We start from the raw sequence: 21,071 nt of genomic DNA, 5'->3' as shown, positions 1-21,071 counted from the left end.
TTTTTTGTGAAATCTTGGTAGTTCGTACTTTGTAAAACAAAGTGTGAGGGAAAAAGAACATGTGAGGGGGTAAAAAAAGATAGTAAAAGTGGCCTTAAATTGGTTGGTGGATAATTTAAGGAATTTGTTAGCACGTGAGTAGCAATTCTTTAAAGATAAATATATATATAGTCGAATTTTATTTTTTCGAAGTAGTTATTTTAATGAATTGGCAAGGGTGTTAAAACCAAAATTTCCACAAAATGGTCTCCACTTGGTAGCAAAAAATTGGATATTAGTAGTTGTGTTAATAGCAATAATCAACTCACTAAGACTATGCGTGGTTCATTATTTTTAGGCTTTAAGAAACGGAATTAATTAACAATTTCATCTCTTCTTGTTAGTTCAAACCCTCATCAATCCATTACCATTACCTCAATTCATTACCACTACTTCACGATAATGGTCTATATTCCACCAATTTGTTGCCCCCTCCCCCCCTCAACTCCTCGAGTAACAAATTCATTAATTGATGATAGTGATTATTACTTCCTCTGTTTTTAAATAAGTGCAACACTTCTTGTTTTCACGTTTGCCAATGCATTATTTTAACCATTAATATATTCAATTATCAATAAGTAAAAATTATAAAAAGTTGATATTAAAAAAATTCACATTCAGACGAATCTAACAAGATCCCACATGACTATGTTTTTTCTTAAAATGTAAATCACCAAATAAAGCTAATTAAAATTAAAGTGTGAAATAGTAAACACTATGCAAATATTGCCATGGAGGTTTTTCATTCTATGAAGTACAGGAATAGGAGTCGGAAAGGTATTGTTGCTATGAAACTTGACATGAGTAAGGCCTATGATCGAGTAGAATGGGGTTTTCTGAGGAAGCTGCTTCTCACTATGGGGTTTGATGGGCGCTGGGTGAATCTTATCATGAGTTGTGTGTCGACGGTGTCTTATTCCTTCATTATTAATGGAGGTGTATGTGGGTCTGTTACCCCAGCTCGGGGGCTGCGGCAGGGTGACCCGCTTTCCCCCTATCTTTTTATCCTTATTGCTGATGTTTTTTCTCGACTAATTCAGAAGCAAGTTCAGGATAATCAGATTCATGGTGCCAAAGCCAGCCGCAATGGTCCAATTATTTCTCACCTTTTCTTTGCAGATGACAGTTTACTCTTCTCCAGAGCCTCTCGTCAGGAATGCACTATCATTGTTGATATCCTCAACCATTATGAACTAGCATCCGGGCAGAAAATTAACTATGACAAGTCAGAGGTTTCTTTTAGTCGAGGAGTCAGCATCGAACAAAGGGAAGAGCTGAAGAATATTTTGAACATGAGGCAGGTGGATAGGCACGAAAAATACCTTGGTATCCCTTCTATCTCTGGTCGATCGAAGAAAGCTGTTTTTGATTCGTTGATGGATAGAATTTGGAAGAAACTCCAGGGTTGGAAGGAAAAACTTTTATCTCGAGCAGGGAAAGAAGTACTACTGAAGTCTGTCATCCAGGCCATTCCTACTTATCTGATGGGTGTGTATAAGCTCCCTATTTCCGTCATCCAAAAAATTCACTCTGCTATGGCTCGTTTTTGGTGGGGCTCGTCTAATACGCAGCGGAAAATTCACTGGAAAAGTTGGGAGTCTCTGTGTACTCTGAAATGTTTAGGTGGTATGGGGTTCAAGGATCTTAGGGTTTTCAATGACGCTCTCCTTGGGCGTCAAGCTTGGAGATTGGTTCGTGAACCGAATGCTTTGTTTGCTCGAGTTATGAAAGCTAAATACTATTCAAAATGTGATTTTTTGGATGCCCCTCTTGGGTGTTCAAGTAGTTATTCCTGGAGTAGTATTTGGAGTTCGAAAGCTCTTCTTAAGGAGGGTGTGGTGTGGCGGGTTGGTAATGGCACGTGCATTAAAATCTGGGATGATCCTTGGGTTGTGGATGAGAGTGGTCGGTATATCGCTAGTGAGAGAAATGATGCTTACAATACCGTTAATGAGTTAATTGATTTCGATAGTATGGAATGGCGAGTGGAGGTACTTGAAACTTTGTTTGTGGAGAGAGATGTCCGATGCATCCTTAGCACCCCTCTCAGTTTGCTTCCCATGAAAGATGAGTTAACTTGGGCTTTTACAAAGGACGGTTGCTATTCGGTAAAAACCGCATACATGCTTGGTAAGGGTGGAAAGCTTGATAATTTCCACCAAGCTTGGGTGTTCATTTGGAGTATGGAAGTGAGTCCCAAAGTTCGCCACTTTCTATGGCGTCTTTGTACTATGACCCTCCCCGTTCGTGCTTTGTTAAGGCATCGCCACATGATTGAGGATGATTCTTGTCCTTTGGGGTGTGGAGCTGCTGAAACCCCAGGTCATGCTATATATGGATGCCCTCATGTTCGAGACATTTGGACTGGTAGTGGATGTGCTGGTATTTGGCAGGATGAGGAGGATAATACTTTCCTTGATATTATTTTGTGCTGGCGTGATATGGATCCTAAGCTGGTCACGAAGGGCGCCTATCTTGCATGGATAGTGTGGAGTGCGCGCAATGACTGGGTGTTTAATCAAAAAAGCACCCCCCACAATATATTGATCCAACGAGCTCATCACCTTACGGAGGAATTCAGCTCCTATGCTGCGAAGATTTACAGTGTTCGTGCTGCTGTACCTGCTGCCAGCCCGAAAACTTGGGTGGCCCCACCTCTGGGAGTTATAAAGTTGAACGTGGATGCCTCGCTTGCTGTGGATGGCTGGGTGGGGTTGAGCACTGTTGCTCGCACTTCCTCGGGTGGTGTATTATTTGCAGCTACGCGCCGAGTTCGCGCCCACTGGACAGCTGCCATTGCTGAGGCAAAAGCAATTGATATGGCTCTGCGACTGGGAAAAAGGTTTGGGCTCCAAGATATTGTGGTGGAATCAGATTGCCAAGATGTGATTCATCGTCTTTCTCAGCATGCTATTTTCCTAGCGGATCTCGATGTTGTTCTCTCTAATATTCTAGCTTCTTGTGTGTGTTTTAACTCCGTTGTATGGTCACATGTTAAGCGTGATGGGAACTTTGTTGCCCACCATTTAGCTAGGATTAACCCTTTTGGCATTGAACAGATTTGGGAGAACCACTATCCCCCGGAAGTGGCTCCTTATGTTTTAATGGACGTTTTGTCCCTTAATCTATAATAGCATGCTTTTCCCCTCAAAAAAAAAAAAATGCAAATATTGCACTTATTTAGAAACGGATGAAGTATTTATTTCCATTTTTTGACTTAAACACTTGATAAAGGTAATTATTTATGTTACTATTCCTCCCCTCTATTTGTAACCACTCTCTTTTTATTTCATATCTTGAACCAAACGACCTTTAACATACAAATGAAAAGTTTTCAGAACTATCAACATGGCCTAGTCGCCTAGATATTAGCTTGGGAATATTTGATTGGGGATGATATTAGTGATATATTCATATGCACAAAGTAATGTCTAGAAGTTCTTTTTCTGCAGGTGGAGGAAGAAGATTACTCCTTGAATTAGGTAAAATATGTGTGCTTTCATTTGCGGCTCATTGTTGTGGTACAGAGTGCATCCCTTTCTTATCTTGTAAACAGATGATAAGTTGACAGTTGGGCCGGGGTTATATAACTGAAAAATAGGGGAATTTTTGAAGGAAAAATAGGAGTATTTTAAGAGGAAAAATAGGGGTATTTTAAGAGGAAAAATAGAGGAATATATTTCCCTTCAAAAAAATAAAATAAAATAGGGGAATATACAGAGTAAATAAATACTTTATGTTTTTGGGGACTCATCTTTCTTAGTTTTTATCATTTGGGTACTCATCGTTTATTTTTCATTATTTGGGGATTGACGGTGGGAAAGTTAAATTCGTGTGATTGAGACTTTTTTTTAAAAAAAAAAAACTTTTTTTCTCACTTTCCTTCAATACGCTTACCTTTAAAAACAGGGGAAAATTAAGCCTATTAAACATACGTTTACCATGAGACTACTATCAATTCATTTCACCTGCAATATCTCCCCAACAAACTAGCAGATTCTAAGCGAGAATATCAAAGTTTTTGAGTGAAATTTTGTAAACTTACCTATGATAGTATTATAGACTTAAGTTAATTAGATAAATAGTATGAATTACTAAACAACTTGAGGAAAATCTATGAACACTAGCTGCAATTTCTTGGCACATTTTGTGTTTACATTGATATATTAGTGGTCAATATTGTGATTTGATTTTGGGGTACAGTTGGTAGCTAACAATCCTAAAAAAATCTGTGTTTTTGTTTTATAGTTTTTAATTAAATACTTTATTTGTTTTTAAAAAATTAATAAGCTCACCAGAATTTTATGTTCCGGCCATCATCAGTCCCTAAACGATGAAAGATAAAAGTTGAATTCCCAAATGACGAAAAGTATGAATGTTATGTGCATTCTCATTGATCAAATCTGAATATATATATTTACAAGAGTCTTATTATGAGAAGGAAGGAAAGATATCCTAACCCACATATGAAAGAATAAATAGAGATCTAATACAAGGAAACTTCCTAATATACAAGATTCTCTAACACACACACACACACACACACACACCTTCAAGTTGGAGCATGAGAAGGATCAAGAATGTCGAACTTGGACAAAAGAAACTCAAATTGTTGCTTGCCAATGGCCTTGGTGAAGATGTCGGTCAATTGAGTCTTGGTTGAGACATATGAGGATTCAATAAGACCATCGGTAATAGCGTTACAAACAAAGTGACATTCCACCTCGATGTGCTTAATGCGTTCATGAAAGACAAGATTATTGGCAATGTGAAGAGCAGACTTACTATCACAAAACAAGGGTATAGCTTTAGGATGCTGAACTCCTAAGCTTAACAACAGTGCTTTCAACCATTTTAACTCACAAGTGATGGAGGCCATAAATCGGTACTCAGCTTCTATAGAAGAACGAGATACGGTATGTTGCTTATTTGTCTTCCATGAAACGGGAGAGTTACCCAAAAATACGATCCATCCTGATAAAGAGCGACGGGTGATAGGACAAGCAACCCAATCAGAATCACACCAGCCTTGAAAAAATAACTCATTGTCAGATCGTAAAAAAATACCCTGATCAGGAGTGCCTTTCAAATAGCGCACCACGCCACCACCCGTACGACAGCCTCCCAATGCTCTTGGCGAGGTTCCTGCATAAACTAAGAGAGCACATGAACAGCATAAGCCAAGTCAGGGCGAGTAACGACAAGATAGATGAGACGTCCCGCAAGACGTCGATAGCCCGCGACATCGGGTAAAAGATCGCCCAAGGCATGAAGCGAGGCGACAGTTTTTTTCAATGCGGAAAGCACTTGGCTTGGCGCCTAAGAGCTCGGCTTTAGAAATGATGTCAAGTGTGTACTTGCGTTGACAAAGGAAGAGGCCCATGGAGCTTTGAGCAACTTCAATCCCTAGGAAGTACTTGAGGGAACCAATATCTTTCATCTTGAAACAGGCACTTAAATAAGTTTTGGAAGTATGTAACGCAGCGGAATCATTCCCAGAAATTATCAGATCATCAACATACACCAAGACATTTATTTGAACTTGATCATGAGTATAAGTAAATAATGAGTAATCAGAGTAAGACTGAAGAAAACCATACCATTTGAGGGCACTAACAAGTTTGGCAAACCAACAACGAGGAGCTTGCTTAAGACCATACAAAGACTTGCGGAGCCGGCATACAATATTGGGATTGGAGCTTTCAAATCTAGGAGGAAGCTTCATATAAACTTCCTCATCAAGGTCCTCATGTAAAAAAGACATTGTGAACATCCATATGATGAAGCTCCCAATTTTTGGAAGCGGCTATGGCGAAGAAGGCACGTACTCTGGTCATTTTGGCAACTGGAGCAAAGATCTCATTATAATCAATACTTGCTTCCTGATGATCGCCTAAGACCACAAACCGGGATTTGAGGCGCTCGATCTCGCCATTTGCTAAATACTTGATGCGGTACACCCATTGACTGTCCAAAGCACGTTTTCCAGGCGACAGAGGTTCTAAGGACCAAGTACCGTTATCCTCAAGAGCACTAATTTCATCCTGCATTGACTCCTTCCACCTAACATCACGCATTGCTTCTTTGAAACATTTTGGTTCTGTATTGTTAATAACAACAGCAAGAAACTTTCTATATTTCACAGAATAATTTGTACAACAAATATGATGAGCCATAGGGTAAGGAGTACCTGAAGTAGCCGTGGAACTGGAAGAAGAAGGAGATTGACAATCTACTTGCACGGAGCGAGTCACATAGTCCTCCAACAAAACGGATGGCTATTTGGAGCGCTGACCACAGCTAGGGGTGAAAGTTCGGTGTGCGATTTGGATTAGGACAGAATCCAATCCGATCCGAACAAATTTTGGATTTCAATCCAAATCCAAACCAATTAGGGTTTGAATCCGATCCAATCCAATCCGAAATTTCATACTCTAGATTGGATCCAATCCGAAATTTCATACTCTAGATTGGATCCAATCCGAAATTTCATACTCTAGATTGGATCCAATCCGAAATTTCATACTCTAGATTGGATCCAATCCGAAAATCCAATTTTTTTAAAACTCTAGTTTTTTTATGAAATAAATTAAGCACAACAGCAGCCTAGTAGATTTAGAAAATGAGTAATCAAGTGCAGTTAGTGTTACAGGGGAAGGATTGAAGTGCTATGTGTATTGGGCTATGGAGTAGTTTTTTTATAATAAAAAATCAGTTAAGCATTTAAACCCAATCCAGATACATAATACAAGACATATTACTATTCGGTCATATTGGATTTTTATATCCAATTACCCTCAATCCAATCCGATCCGAAAATCCAATTTTCCAAAAAATCTCAATCCGAATCCAATCCGAACACAGTTCGAATCCGATCCGAATTACTAATTCGGATTGGATTGGATTTTGGATTTTATCCGAATAACTTTCACCCCTAACCACAGCCTAAGAGGGGCTCAGAGCTCGTATTATTAGGAAGAAGGTGTGCTGGACTAGAAGGAGAAGATCAAGAGGAGTCCAAATATGTGGGCTGAGGCCCGGAAGAGAGAGGTGGGGAATGGGGGCGGTAGGTGAGGCTGGCTGGGAGGAGTAAGAAACGGAAAAACCTCTTCATAAAACTTCACATCTCTAGAGACAAAGATTTCTTTTGAATCGAAATCAAATAATTTCCATCATTTCTTACCAAAAGGATAATACTCACAAAGATGCACTTCAGACTTCGTTTAGCAAATTTAGCACCCTTGTTTTATGATTATGTGCAAAGCAAAGGCAGCCAAAAGTTTTAATGACCTCATAAGTAGGAGAAAAACCATGGAGAACCGAGAATGTCAAAGGGAGATTTCTTGTCGAAAAGAGGAGAAGGGGTGCGGTTTATGAGATGAGTTGCAGATAGTACACTTTCACCCCAAAAATAGATAGGTAAATTGGCTTGAAAAAGTAAGGCGCGTCCCACGTTCAAGATATGTTGGTGTTTGCGTTCAATGCGGCCATTTTGTTGAGGTGTAGCAGTACAAGAGGTTTGAAAAAGAATGTCAGTGGCAGTGAAATAATCATGGAGGCAAATGAATTCTGTGTCATTATCACTTTATAATTTTAATAGTAGAAGAAAATTGATGGTCAACCATGGCAACAAAATTCATGAACATACGAAAAACTTCAATTTTATTACCATTAAATAAATCAAAACAACTCTAGAAAAGTCATCAACTATTGTCAAAAAGTAACGAGCCCCACATGAAGAGAAGTGTCTGTAAGACCCCACGAATCACAATGTATTTTCTCAAAATATGAGAAGATTTATTGGTACTAACAGGAAAAGGATCCCTATGATGTTTGGCACGGAAACATATCTCACAAAATTGAGCTAAACTACCCTTATGACCACATAAAGGGGGAAGTAACTTCACTACTTGTTATGAAGGATGACCCATTCCACGATGCCACAATTCAATATCCAAAGCTATTGTACGAACCGTAAGTTGTTGAACTATGTGATCCCCTCCGTTGAAGTAGTAAAGTCCATTCTGTCTATGTCGCGTTCCAACCAGCTCCTTCAGTTGGTCCTGTGTAGCACACAGAGAGGAAGATAATTGAACAGTGTAGTGCAAATCATTAGTAAGTTGTGAAATAGAAAGTAAATTGTAACTGAATTGAGGAACAAACAATACATTAGAAAGCTTAATAGTAGTTGAGAGATACACAGAGCCCGTTTTAGTAGCAAAAAATGAATCACCACTAGGAAGACTGACTAGGCAAGGTGTACTCACAATCATATCTGAAAACCAAGATAGCTCACCAGAAACATGATGAGATGCACTTGTATCAATAATCCAAGAAGTAGAATCAAACATACCAGTGAGACGCTCATCAGGAAGTTGAGCATTGCCAAGAATACTGGCAAGAGCTTTCCATTGATCTGTCGTGAAGATAGTAGCCTGAGCCGGTGAGGAACTTGTTGGAACTATAGATGAGGGGGCCACGACATGTGCCTTTGGAGGACCGCGACCTCGGGAAGAGGTGTGCAAGCCCCCCCACGAGCAGTTGGCCTGGAGTTGTTGGGCCAGTCTTTGGGGTAACCCACGAGCTCACAGCAAGAGTGGACCTCATGCCCAATTTTCTTGCAATGGGTACACTCAAGCTTGGAACAACAAACTAAGGCATCATACCCGGGTTTACAGCAGTAGGTACAGGTAGGCTGGTTAGTGGACCCATGACCACGACTGGGCTCGACACGAGCAGCGAAGCCGAGAACCTCACTTGGTTGGGCTGAGTCGACAGTGGGTTGTGCTAACCGAACCCACTCATCTTGGGAACCAGTTGTAGGCGCGGTCCAAGGACAGTAGAGGATCCATCGACAATATTTGAGTACGAAGGCGAGCATAAATTTCAGATTTTAAACCCATTACAAAATCATGCAATTTTTCATGTTCACGTCTTTCCACATAAATTGATGCAATATTGCATTTGGAGCAACAAGTAGAGGAAACTAAAGGAACATGATGTTGCAATTCTTGCCACAAAGCATTCAACTTGCCATAATATACAGAAGGGGACATAGATTTGGTTTGTTCACAACAAGCAATAGAGGAACAAATTTGTTGAATATGAGGATCATTATTTGTGGCAAAGCAGGTTTTAAGATGATCCCAAAGACGGCATGCTTCACGGAATTTTATTAACGTACCTTTGACCTCAGGATCTATGGTGTTGAACATCCATGAAATAAGCATTGTGTTCACAGTTGTCCAAACTGAGGCCGTATAGGGTGGGTCGGCAATGGTGATGGAGCCGTCCAAGAAGCCAAATTTGCGTCGGGCCGGGATTCCAAGGATTATTGAATATCGGATGCCCACATGTCATAGTTATCTGATTGCAAACGTGTGGGCGTGATGAAGTCTCCTGGTCGATCGTCAGGGCCAAGATGGCCAATTGACCAATTTGGTAAAAAAAATTAGCACTTAACGACAATATGGTAAAAAAGTTAGCTTCAGTGACAATTTGGTAAATAAACTTAGCGTCGGTTGATAAATTGGTAAATAAACTTAGGTTCGGGTGACAAATTGATAAAAAAGTTAACTTTTGCGACAGTTTGGTAAAAATAATTGAGCTCTTGCGACGTTTAGGCCAAAATTTTAAAAACCTATTTTTCTTTTTCTTTTTATTTATTGTTGAATTCAGGGGTATCTCCTTTTAATTAATACAATACGAGCGAGAATCATTAAAATATTTTCACTCATCACATGGAGAGCAAATGTATTCATGTATGTGTTTGATATTTTTGAGATTTATTTAGGGATAATTTAATGGACCATTGTCCCCAAAGTTGTCATATATCTTCATTACAAGATTGTATTCATCTTAAAAATTATCCAAAAATATATTAAATACATATTGAATACAAATGTTAGTTAGAATGAAAATGGAGAGGAAAATATAGGGGATAATTGGGTAAATAATTGCATATAGAAAAAAGAAATAATGGTGAAATTTATAAATTAAAAATATTCTCTTTTACACAATTATTTTTCTCTTGTTTGCACTCTAATTAACATTCGAGAGCAACCTTTCAAAAAAAAACATTCAAAAACAATAACATTTGTATGCAATATGTATTGAAATTTATTTCAATATTTTTGTGGAATATTTCTAAGATAGATACATTATTTTAATGAAACTATACACTCCGGAGTAACAACTTTAGGGACAATAATACATTAAATATTATAAAAAAATATTGAATACATTTGCACTTAAAATTTGATGAATGAAATAATATTTTTTATTCTCCTCTTGTATTGATTAGAATGGAAAGAATATATGGTAAAATAATGAGCGATAGTTGGGTAAATAAGTGTGTGGGAAAGAAGAATAATTTAACAAAAATGGGAAAACATAGAAAAATAGGTTTTTAAAATTTTAGCCTCAACGTCGCAAGAGCTCAATTTTTTTAATAAATTGTCGCAATAGTTAACTTTTTTTATCAATTTGTCACCCGAACCTAAGTTTATTTACCAATTTGTCATCCGAAGCTAAGTTTATTTACCAAATTGTCACCGAAGCTAACTTTTTTACCAAATTGTCGTCATGTGCGAAATTTTTTTACCAAATTGGTCAATTGGCCAGGCCAAGATAGACGGGTGAGTTGGTGTTGATGGGTGTCGGCTGCGCCGGAGACGGTGACTTTTAGGGGTCGTTGTCGCCAGCCATTGGGAGGAATGTAAGTTAGAAAAAAAAATCCTTGCTCTGATACCATGAGAAATATAATTAGGGTTGAATGTTGTGTGTATTCTCATTGATCAAATCTGAATATATATGTTTATAAGAGTCCTATTATGAGAAAGAAGGAAAGATATCCTAACCTACATAAGAAAGAATAAATAAAGAGCTAATACAAGGAAACTCCCTTATATACAAGACTCTCTAACAGTAAGTCCCCAATAGTGTATTTTACTCGGAATATATGTATAAGTTTAAGTTCATATGAGAACCATTCTTATGGTGAGAACCACTTATTTTACGAAGATTTTTCTCATTTTACAATGTTTTTGTTCATTTTATGATTTGCTTATTTTATGTTTTTGCTTATTTAACATTTTTATGCTCATTTCACAATGTTTTTGCTCATTTACATTTTGCACATTTTACGTTTTTGCACATTTCACTTTTTTTTGCTTATTTTATTTTATTGTCTCATTTTTCAGTTTTGCTCATTTGACATTTTTTCTCTTTTAGTGTTTTAAACTCAAATTATATTTTTGCTCTTTTTTATTTTATTTTATGAGCTTTTTGCTTATTTTAGTGGTTCTCACAGTTCTTACCGTAAGAGGGTTCTTAGTAGAACTAGGGCTGGTAATCAGGTCAGGTCGGGTCAATTTCAGGTTGACCCGATTTATATTTTAGGTCACTCACCCCTAATCCAAACCCGACCTGATTCTAAATTCAGGTCCAAAATCATGACCCAAATCTGACCTTACTGATTTCGGGTTGACACGAAACCAACCCAAAATGACTTGAAATGAAATTCAACTATACATGATAAGTTATGAAAGTATAGGTTAATAACCTTGAATGAAATTTAGGTGATCCAAGAAATGTGCTTGGCCCAATACAAATATGAATAACAAAAAATAGGTTGTATAAGTTATGAAAGTATGGGTTAATTTCAGGTTGACCCGAATTGAAAATAATTCGTCTTCCAAATCAGGTTATTCGGGTTATTTTCAAGTTCATAAAGTCAACCCGAATCTAACCAATTATATTTTCAAGTCGGGTTGGATCGACCCATTTTTTTGTTTCAGGTCGAATATCTCAACCCGAACTCGAAATTTTCAGGTCAGTTTCAGGTCGGGTTATCGGGTTGGGTCAACCTTTGTCAGCTTTAACTAGAACCCAACCATACATATCTCTATTATATAAGGGAAGGGGGAGCTATGGTGTCCGCCAATAAATTTACTTAATTACCCCTTAGTAAATATAACTACTCTACTAAAAAAAAGAAAATCAAACTCAAACATAGCATAAAAAATTAACAAAGAAAAGTATATCAATCAAATATTTGATCAATCAATACACAATCAAGTAGTAAATCAAAAAGGAAAATACAATCAATTAACAAAGTGAAATGATTTAATGAAATCAAAATACTTTGTTGACAAAAATATAAGAAATACTTAATAAATCTGTATAGCATTCTTCTATCACTCATCAGTTTTAATTTTAAAAATCTTAAAAAAAAGTATATATAAAATAAATAATAAAAAACGGGTTTGGTTAAGTGGTATAGACTTAATCAACAAAATTAGGTAGCTCAAAAAAACAGGTCTAATGTTCAAATTTTACCTTTATTATGTCCAAAAAAAATTATAAAGTATGTTTTAAACAAGTGTGGCACGCATCGCGTTCATGAATTGTATACTAATATATGAAAAGGTGTTCCTAAGCAAGGATCTATGCCACGTGGTGCTATCTCTTAGTGTGTTTTTTCTTAGTGTGTTTAGTTTATATAAACACGCATATAATAAAAAAAATAGAAAATGCATCTTATAAAATTTGATCCTATAACCTCGCTCTAAATACCAGTTGTTATTAAATAATAGTTCATGCTTCCGACTAAGGTCCCGTTTAATGGTAGTCGTACAGGACCTCGGTAATGCTTTGGATGGCCCTGTGTGAAGATAATATAAGAGATTAGCAGTAGAAATGGAACCTTGCTTTGCTCTGTCAAATTTTTTTTTTCCGAAAACTATTAATATTCAATTGTAAGGATGAGGAGCTAGCTCATGTGGTAGAACACTCCCCTCTGATCTCTGAGGTCAGGGGTTCGATCCTTACCCCCAGCATTATGTTGGGGTATTTCCTTAGCATGCTTTGCATGCATTACCGGCTAATGTGTTGGTAGTTCCTACAAGGCTAGTAGCCTTGGTAGGGGTTAGCCCTTGGGCTGACTTAATTTCCCAATCAAAAAAAAAAAAAATATTCAATTGTGTATTGAACTCTGACACAAAATCAACAAATGGGTAACAAAAGACTCACCATTTACCAATTAGCCATTGTAACAAATTGGGTTAATTATTGCAACAATAAATTAAAGCAAAATTATAAACCCTACTCAATTAATTTTTAGCATTGCAATAATAAATTAATTTACAGCAACTTTCAACAATAAAGTTGCAGCAAAATTCAACAATAAACTTGCAGCAAAATCCAAATTACCGTACGAGTGGAGTTTGTAGGCCGCATCAAACACAACGCTGAAAGCTAGAGATTGAGCGAGCATCAAGCTCCGAACACCGAGTTTCAGGTGGTAGCCAAGGAGGAAGAAGTTAGGGATAACTCAGAACTATAAAGAGAAGACTGGATAGAAGGGTAAGACCAGGAGAATAGGAATAAAAAGTGTTAGAAATGTTGTTGTCCTATCCACTCCTACCTCTATTATGTCTTTAACTTATCAAAAAATACTTATTTTAAAATATCCAATTCTTTTTTGATCTACATTCTACAATTATGTGCAATAACTAATAAGAAAACTTTTTTTTTTTTTGGCAACAAAATAGATAAAAGAAGAAAATTACATCCTAGTGCCCCCTTTCCTCAGCTGTGTGGCAATATTATGGGCTTCTACTACTTTTGTTCTTTCCACTTTTATTACCTTAATACTGCTAATTCTACTACCTAGTTCTTTAATGTCACGTACAATATTCCTGATTGGGTATGCAGTCTTACTTCCTTCCCTCAAACCATCTACAAGAGTCCTAGAGTCTGTCCATACTTCTAGCTCCCTTGGCTCTCTATCCATTATTTCCCGCAGGCTGTATAGGACTGCCAAGGCTTCCGCCTGATTAGCAGTTTTTGCATGAATGCAACGTCCTCCTCTATCTATTTCCTTCATCCTCTCCAGCAGAACCCATCCATAAGCTGCAGTACTTGCTCCACACTGTCCCTTTCCATTTTCTTTCCATGCACCATCTACAATTAGTAGAAACCTAGCCTCGACACTGTCCCAATTAAGGTTCCAGTTCACTTGCTTATGCATCCTTTGATCTTTAGGGAACCAGTTCTGATCTTCCTTTTGTTCCTTTGGTCTTTGGCTCAGTTCTCTTCTACTCTTCCAGTCTCGAATTATATCAAACACTACCTTTGGGCAAATTATATTTGTTGGCTTGAAGATGCATTGATTTCTAAAGATCCAAATACTCCATAGAATCGCCACAAACTCAAAGCTTCCTTCACTTTCTGCTGTGTCATTCATCATGAAATACCAAATCCAATTTCTTACCCATCTTGATATTGATATCTTGCAGTTGTCCAAGTTTATGATACCAAGATTTGAAGTTGCCCAGATTCTTTTTGTGATTTCACAATCTCTAAATAGATGAGTATCCGACTCTTCCTCCTGCCCACATAATGCACAGGGAGCCTCACTTAGGATTTTCTTCTTCCTAAGGTTTACTCTGGTGGCAAGAGCACCATTAACTAGCTTCCAATAGAATAACTTCCATTTTGGCCAGAGTTTTAGTTTCCAGAATTTCTTCCAGAAGGTAATGGAGTTAGGTTTACTCCAAGAGTTTCTCATTACGGACCAGTAACCAGATTTTTGAGAGTATTGGCCAGATTGCGAGTCTATCCAGACATACTCATCTTTACATTCCACCAAAGGGATATGTATGGCTCTTATGTTTATGGCTTCCTCTCTTCCAAACCATCTATCCAACATTTCTTCCTTCCAAGCATTTTCACTTATTAGATCACTCACCCACTCCGGTTGTGTACCATGCAAGTCCGCCATTTGATCTACACAAGTTACCTGTTGCCCTTCAACCCATTTGGGCCCTTGAATTTTAGTATCCTTCCCATTCCCAATCAACGTCCTACCCCAGGAGCCATGGCCTGGACACTCTTCATAATACTTCTACTTCCCCATGAGCACGCACCTGGAATGTTTCCCCTCAAACTTTTTGTGAACCATGAATCTGTGTATTTCGCTCTAAAGATTTGGCTGGCTAGCAGGTGTGGATTACACTGCATGCGCCACGCTTGCCTAAACAGAGTTGCTTTGTTTACCGCCAGCAGGTTCCTCATCCCTACACCCCCTTCACACTTATGTTTCTCGAGTAGGCTGCGTTTCCTCCAGTAAATAGGTTTTTTATCTTTACTCGATTTCCACCAGAATTTCAGAAGGATTGAGGTGGAGGCAGCAAGCACTTTCTTGGGGAACAAGAAAATAGCCATGATGTGAGAAGCATAAGCCATAAGAATACTATTTATTAATAACAACTTACCTGCTTGATTTAGGGAGGAAAAGTTCCAAGACGTTATCGTTTTTGAGATTTTTTGCGTCAGGTCTTGAAACACTTGTGAGGAGTGCCCCGTCACATCCATAGGGCACCCTAGGTATTTGCCCAATTTTTCCTTGCTTCCGACTTTCATCCCTTTACTTAGCAGCCTTATAAATTTCTTGGGTGTATTCTTGCTAAACACCTGATATGATTTTTGGTTGTTAATCATCTCACCCGACATGGAGCAAAAAGCCTCAAGAATTTTGTGGATACTCCAAGCATTCTCCAGTGTGCCTTTTAAGAAGAACAAGGCATCATCTGCAAATAGTAAGTGCGACACCTCCGGCGCTTTCCTATGAACTTTAAGCCCCTTTATAAGTCCCAACTTCTGCTGCTGGATTATTCGTCGCGACAGAACTTCCATGCACAGTATGAAAATGTAAGGAGACAGAGGGTCCCCTTGCCGTAGCCCAGCTTTTGGACGGAAACTTTTTGTAGGCTCACCATTAACTAAGACTGAATATGTAACAGAAGAGATGCATTCCATTATGAGGTGTATCCAATTGTCTGGGAATCCTATTGTAGTGAGCACTTCCCTCACGAAATCCCAACGAACCCTATCATATGCCTTGTTGAGGTCCAGATTGAGCACCATGCTGAATTTTTCATTTTTCTTTGCTTTCTTCACCTTGTGTAGCATTTCATGCGCTATGATGCAGTTATCAGTTATTGATCTTCCTGGGACGAAAGCATTTTGGAATTGCCCTATTAAGGAGTTCAACAGGGGCTGAATCCTTTTTACCATACACTTAGCAATCACCTTATATGATGTATTACACAGACTGATAGGCCTAAACTGTCCCACTGTTTCCGGCCTACTTACTTTTGGTATTAGCGCAATAAAGGTCCTATTTGTTTCTCTTAGCATAAAGCCTCCTTCAAGGAAGTTTTTTGTTGCTTGACACACTCCCTCACCAATAGTCTCCCACTTCTTTTGGTAGAAGATCGGAGGGAAACCATCTGGCCCAGGGGACTTAAGAGGCTCCATACTAAAAGCTGCACTCTTGATTTCTTCTGAAGAGAAGGGAGCCTCCAGGTGAGCACATTGTTCTCTCGACAGTCGAGGCATCTCAACCATCCATTCATTTCTGACCGCGCTATCCACCATTGTCTCAACCGGGTTGAACAAGTTCTGAAAATAAGAAGAGAACTCCTCCTTAATTTTATCCACATCTGCTGTCCAGTTCCCCATGGAGTCCTTAATTGCTCTAATTTCGTTGCCTCCCTTTCTCATCTTCATACTTTTGAAGAAGTACTTAGAAGGTTGATCCCCTAGATGGTCCCATTTGCTTCGAGCTCTTTGCTTCCAGAACATTAATCTTACGTCCGTGGCCACTTTGAGTTCCTTTCTTCTTGCCCTTTCATTACTTCTCTTCTCTCTCCCTGAGAGTTCAGTTTGCGCCTTTACAAGCTCCTGATTAAAGTCATCCCACTGAATTCCTTGTTCCTTTTTGAAATCAAGGCACCAATGCTTGCATTCTTTTGCTATCGACTGCAACTTTCTTTGAATCTTGAACAAAGCAGATCCTTGAATTTCAGATTGCCAAGCATTTATGACAATTTCATCTATTATTTCATACTCAAGGCACCATGCTTCAATCTTGTATGGCCGATTTTTCTTCTTTGATGTAGGGTGGCATTCAACAATTATTGGTCCATGGTCGGAGATAAAAATCGGATAATTTATTATCAGAGCTTCTGGGAATTCACATCTCCAGTTATCATTACAATATGCTCGGTCCAATCTCTCAAAAATCGCTGCATCATCTTGTCGATTATTTGTCCAAGTGTATTGTACACCATGAAAGGGAATATCAATGAGATTACAGTCCTGCTTCCATTCTAGGAAGGAATTCGCCCCTTTAATGAGCATGTTCCCTCCCAGTTTTTGTTCGTTTGTTTCCACTTGGTTAAAATCCCCCAATAGGAGGAGTTTACCTGGGTGTGACCAGATGAAGGCCCTGATAGTATTCCATACTTCAGCCCTTTTTTCTAGAACTGGCTCACCATACACACACACAACATAGAAAACAACATTACATTCATCTGTTACTTCACAACATACATAGTTAGGAGATACAAACATGATAGATACTACAATAGAATCATCCCAGCACAAAATTAGCCCCCCTGAGAGGTCTTTTGCATCATGCCCTGCCCAACTATTAAACCCTAAGCTACTTAACGTACTACCCAAGTCTTCTACTTTACTTTTAGTTTCAGAGAGAAAAAGAAAATTTAAAGCTTTACTACTGACTAGCCATCGAAGGAACGGAATTGTCGGGGAGTCAGCAGCTTTAAGGCCCCGGCAATTCCATGCGCCAGCTCTCATAATCCCCGTGGGGGCTGCATGGGGCCAGCCACCTCACCCTTACCATTGCTCGACTCCTCAGAAGTGGTAGTGATATCATCACTTCCACTTAGCCCATATTTGCATGTGTATTTTCCCTTGAAGCACTTCTGGAACTTACGCCTTTTTTTCAAGGGAACCCACTCTTCCGATTCTTCTTCGATTGTAATCAGCTTGTCCCCAACTTGAGGAACCACGTGTGCTTTCTTCTTCTCTTCTGAGATTTTCAGCTTGTCCCAGAAACAACCCACCCATCCTAGCTTCTTCTTTGCTAGCTCTTTAGTCCTCCTAGCTCTCTCTTTCGCAATTGTCTTCTGCGACTTACCCTTCCTTGGGCTCCTAGAACTTATTTTACTTGGCCCGCTTCCATTGTCCTTAGCTTCAGTTACCCGTTGCATGTTGTCTAAATCCATCAAGTCTTCTTCACTTGGGCTGAGGTCAGAATCAGCTGAGAAAAAAGGGTCCTCTACCCCAACTACTGCTTTTCCTTTCTCACTTGCACCATTTTTCTCTCTTGCTCCCTTTACCACACTCATCGAAACAGATTTTTGACCATCCTTGCTACTGTCGAAAATTTTGAGAGGCTTTTGGTGAATTTCCAGTGGTGCAACTTCATTTTTTAGATGGTCTTCCTTCCCCGTTTCTTTCACATGTAACCCCTCATTTAGCCCATCTACCAAGATAGCAGGTCTCGACGAGGAGGCCTTATCAAATTGCTTTCCTTCAATCCATCTTGGCGAATCCGACTTAGGAGAGTCAGTATGGTTCATTCCTTCCTTTCTTTCTTGGCTTTCAGCTGGAGTCACCGGATTCCACGTTTCTTTCAACTTTTCCTCTCTTCCTTTTCCTGATAGCAGAAATTCTTTGGACAAGTAAGCAGGTGGGGCTGGGCTAGCATAGGAGTTGAAAAGGAGAAGGATTGAGAAGAGTCGCTGGACTCCTCATGAGGTTCCGAATCAGAAGTTTTTGGGCTTGGATATTGGGGGCTTTCCATTAGATCTCGAAGTGAGACAATTGCCATATTGACAGGAAATATTTCTCCTAAGGAATGAATGGGTCGTTTAGAGGGTTTGTTGGGCGATAAAGCCTAGAGGAATCGACTAAGCCCAGCCCAATATTCTCAACCACTTGGTTATCCAGCTCAGCTTCTGAACTTACCATTTTTGAAGCAACAAGAATTGTTTTTGGAAAAGGACAGAAGAGATTTTTAAAAGAGGGAAAAGGATGGGTCAAGGCTAGAAGAAAAGGAGGGGTATAAATAGAGTTGTCAAAGCAACTATAGTCTCTCTTCTGACCCGGGGAATAAGGGAGTTTAAAAGGAATTTGCAGAGTTGAAGAGGAATAAATATGTATCGCCGCCATTTTCTGAGTAATTTTTAGTGCACTATTCCAAATGCACAGTGCACTACTCAAGAACTGAGATTTATTATGTAGATATTCATTACTCAAGGCAGTAGTTTCACATAAAATCTGGTTGGGGGATTTATTCTGCAGTAATTTCGTTTCAAGGGGGGTGGTTAGAGGTCTGCTCGAAAGCCAATCAATTCTCAAACCTTCAGTAATAACATCACTGTTCCCCCCTAGTTGGTTTCGGCCCAAATTAAAAAAAGTCTTCTCATTAATTCCTTCATTCAACTCCAGGCTATTCACCACAGGAAGTAAATGCTTACCTGTTGAGGCTGAATTCATCTTGACTGAGGCACCTATGCTGCATTGTTGACGATTTACTTTTTTAGCTTCAGGTTGACTGACCGCGCTACAGTAGGCCTTTCGTTTTTGACTCACACGGTTTCCCGCCTTCCTCTTCTTGGCTCCATCTGTTGCAGAGCGATTTATTTTTTCCTTGCCGTCGCCATGATTACCATTTTTTCCAGCACTAGTTTTAATAGGGGCAATTGGAACTGAGTTTCTTCTTTCCCATATTAATCTTTTCTTTCTTGGACCATCATCTTCGCTGGACGATTTACTTCTTTCCCTTTTCCCCGCAACAGAACAGTTACCTTTACTTGGACTATCGGATGAGGATGATGACGATGTTGATTTCGAAGGAGAGCTCTGGAAATTTGCGTCGAAAGGGATTTCATCTGACGGTGGAGTTGTGAGGTCAATGCGTGACGTTCTTAAAACTTCAATTCGATGCAATCCAATTATCTTGTTAGTAAAGCATTGAGAGGGGGGTTGCCCTACTAGCAGATTTTGAATATCTATACATACTTCATACATCCTTCTGCCGAACCTTCTGTGAGCTTCCTCCATTGAGTATGGACACCCCGTAATCTTATGGCCAGCCATGCCACACTTCTTGCAGTAAATAAAGATGCCTTCATATCTGAAATCAATCCATTTGAAGTGATCCGGAGAGTATTCGTAAAAATACCCCGGAATTAGAGGTTTGCTAACATCCACATTAACTCTTGCTCTAATGAATTCTTTTGGGCCTTCTCGGAGAGACCCTGCATCCATCCCTATCACTCTACCTATTTTCCTCAGCGCTCTTTCTGCTACATGGGCGTTGTTTGAAGTAAGTGGTATACCTTCCACTCTTACCCATATCAGGCTTTCTGAGAAGTCGAAGCTCCTCAGGGCTGCACTCGGGAACCAACACTTCAGGATTAGCAGAGCCCCCTTATAATTCGCATTTTTCCTTGATAGGAGATTATCTCTATCATCAATATCAGTGCAATAGAAGAAGAAAATCTTTCCCACTTTTTCAACTTTTATTTCACCATTAATCACCCATTGATTATTTACCCAATTTTGGATTTGGATAGCAGTGAAGTTCCTGTAATCTATGAAATGGCCGACTACTGCCATTGGGTAGATTGCATCTTCTGGGTTCATGTCCCCTACTTGTGAAGGAATAATTGGCCCCATTTTCTTTATTCCATGCGGCGGCCCATGATTGACTGTCCCAAATAGCGCCTCCATCCTAAATTTTCCTAGCGAGCAGAAATTCCCAAAAAAGCTTTTTAAGGATCTTAAGGATCAATTTGTTTAACTTTGTGAAGATTTATTGTGCAATGAGCTGAGAGCAGAGGGGAGTTTGAAGTTCTTAACTAATATGGTTTACAAAGTTTTGTTTAGAATTTAAGGCTCTAGAATTCTAGAGAGAGAGGCTCTTAAAAAAGAGAGGTTTTGTTATAAGAAAACTTAAGATTGCCTAATTGATGATAAGATGTAAGGTAAATGTATGCATAGCACCTTTCAAAAAAAAAAAAACATGCATATATATATTTTCGATTGAAAATTAAAGTGATATAACTATAGCAATTTCAAACAATTACAAAGTAAGAACTTATAAAGTTTCTTTCTACCTGAACTTCCAATTGCAATTATAGTTTCAAAGA

At 38.9% G+C, this 21,071-nt stretch overlaps 1 protein-coding gene across 4 annotated transcripts in view; it reads left to right on the top strand.

Annotated features, from left to right (window-relative positions):
• Window positions 1–21,071, top strand: part of LOC104890501 (LEAF RUST 10 DISEASE-RESISTANCE LOCUS RECEPTOR-LIKE PROTEIN KINASE-like 2.4) — a 31,515-nt gene that overhangs the window by 6,613 nt on the left and 3,831 nt on the right. For 2 of the 4 annotated variants that reach the window (XM_048643450.1, XM_048643449.2), the window contains one exon: window positions 1,159–3,173. The exons of 1 other annotated variant lie outside the window; for it this stretch is intronic. In XM_048643450.1, the coding sequence (XP_048499407.1) occupies window positions 1,159–3,170 (2,012 nt within the window). In that variant the 3' untranslated portion in view covers window positions 3,171–3,173. Of the gene's footprint in view, window positions 1–1,158; window positions 3,174–3,491; window positions 3,522–21,071 lie in introns of those variants that run through there. One more of the 4 variants, XM_048643451.2, reaches the window with a different exon arrangement.

This window comes from Beta vulgaris, chromosome 4, assembly GCF_026745355.1.
Source record: "Beta vulgaris subsp. vulgaris cultivar EL10 chromosome 4, EL10.2, whole genome shotgun sequence".
Lineage (NCBI taxonomy): Eukaryota > Viridiplantae > Streptophyta > Magnoliopsida > Caryophyllales > Amaranthaceae > Beta > Beta vulgaris.
Note: the sequence above shows the minus strand (reverse complement) of the source record. Positions and strands in the feature narration are given on the sequence as shown.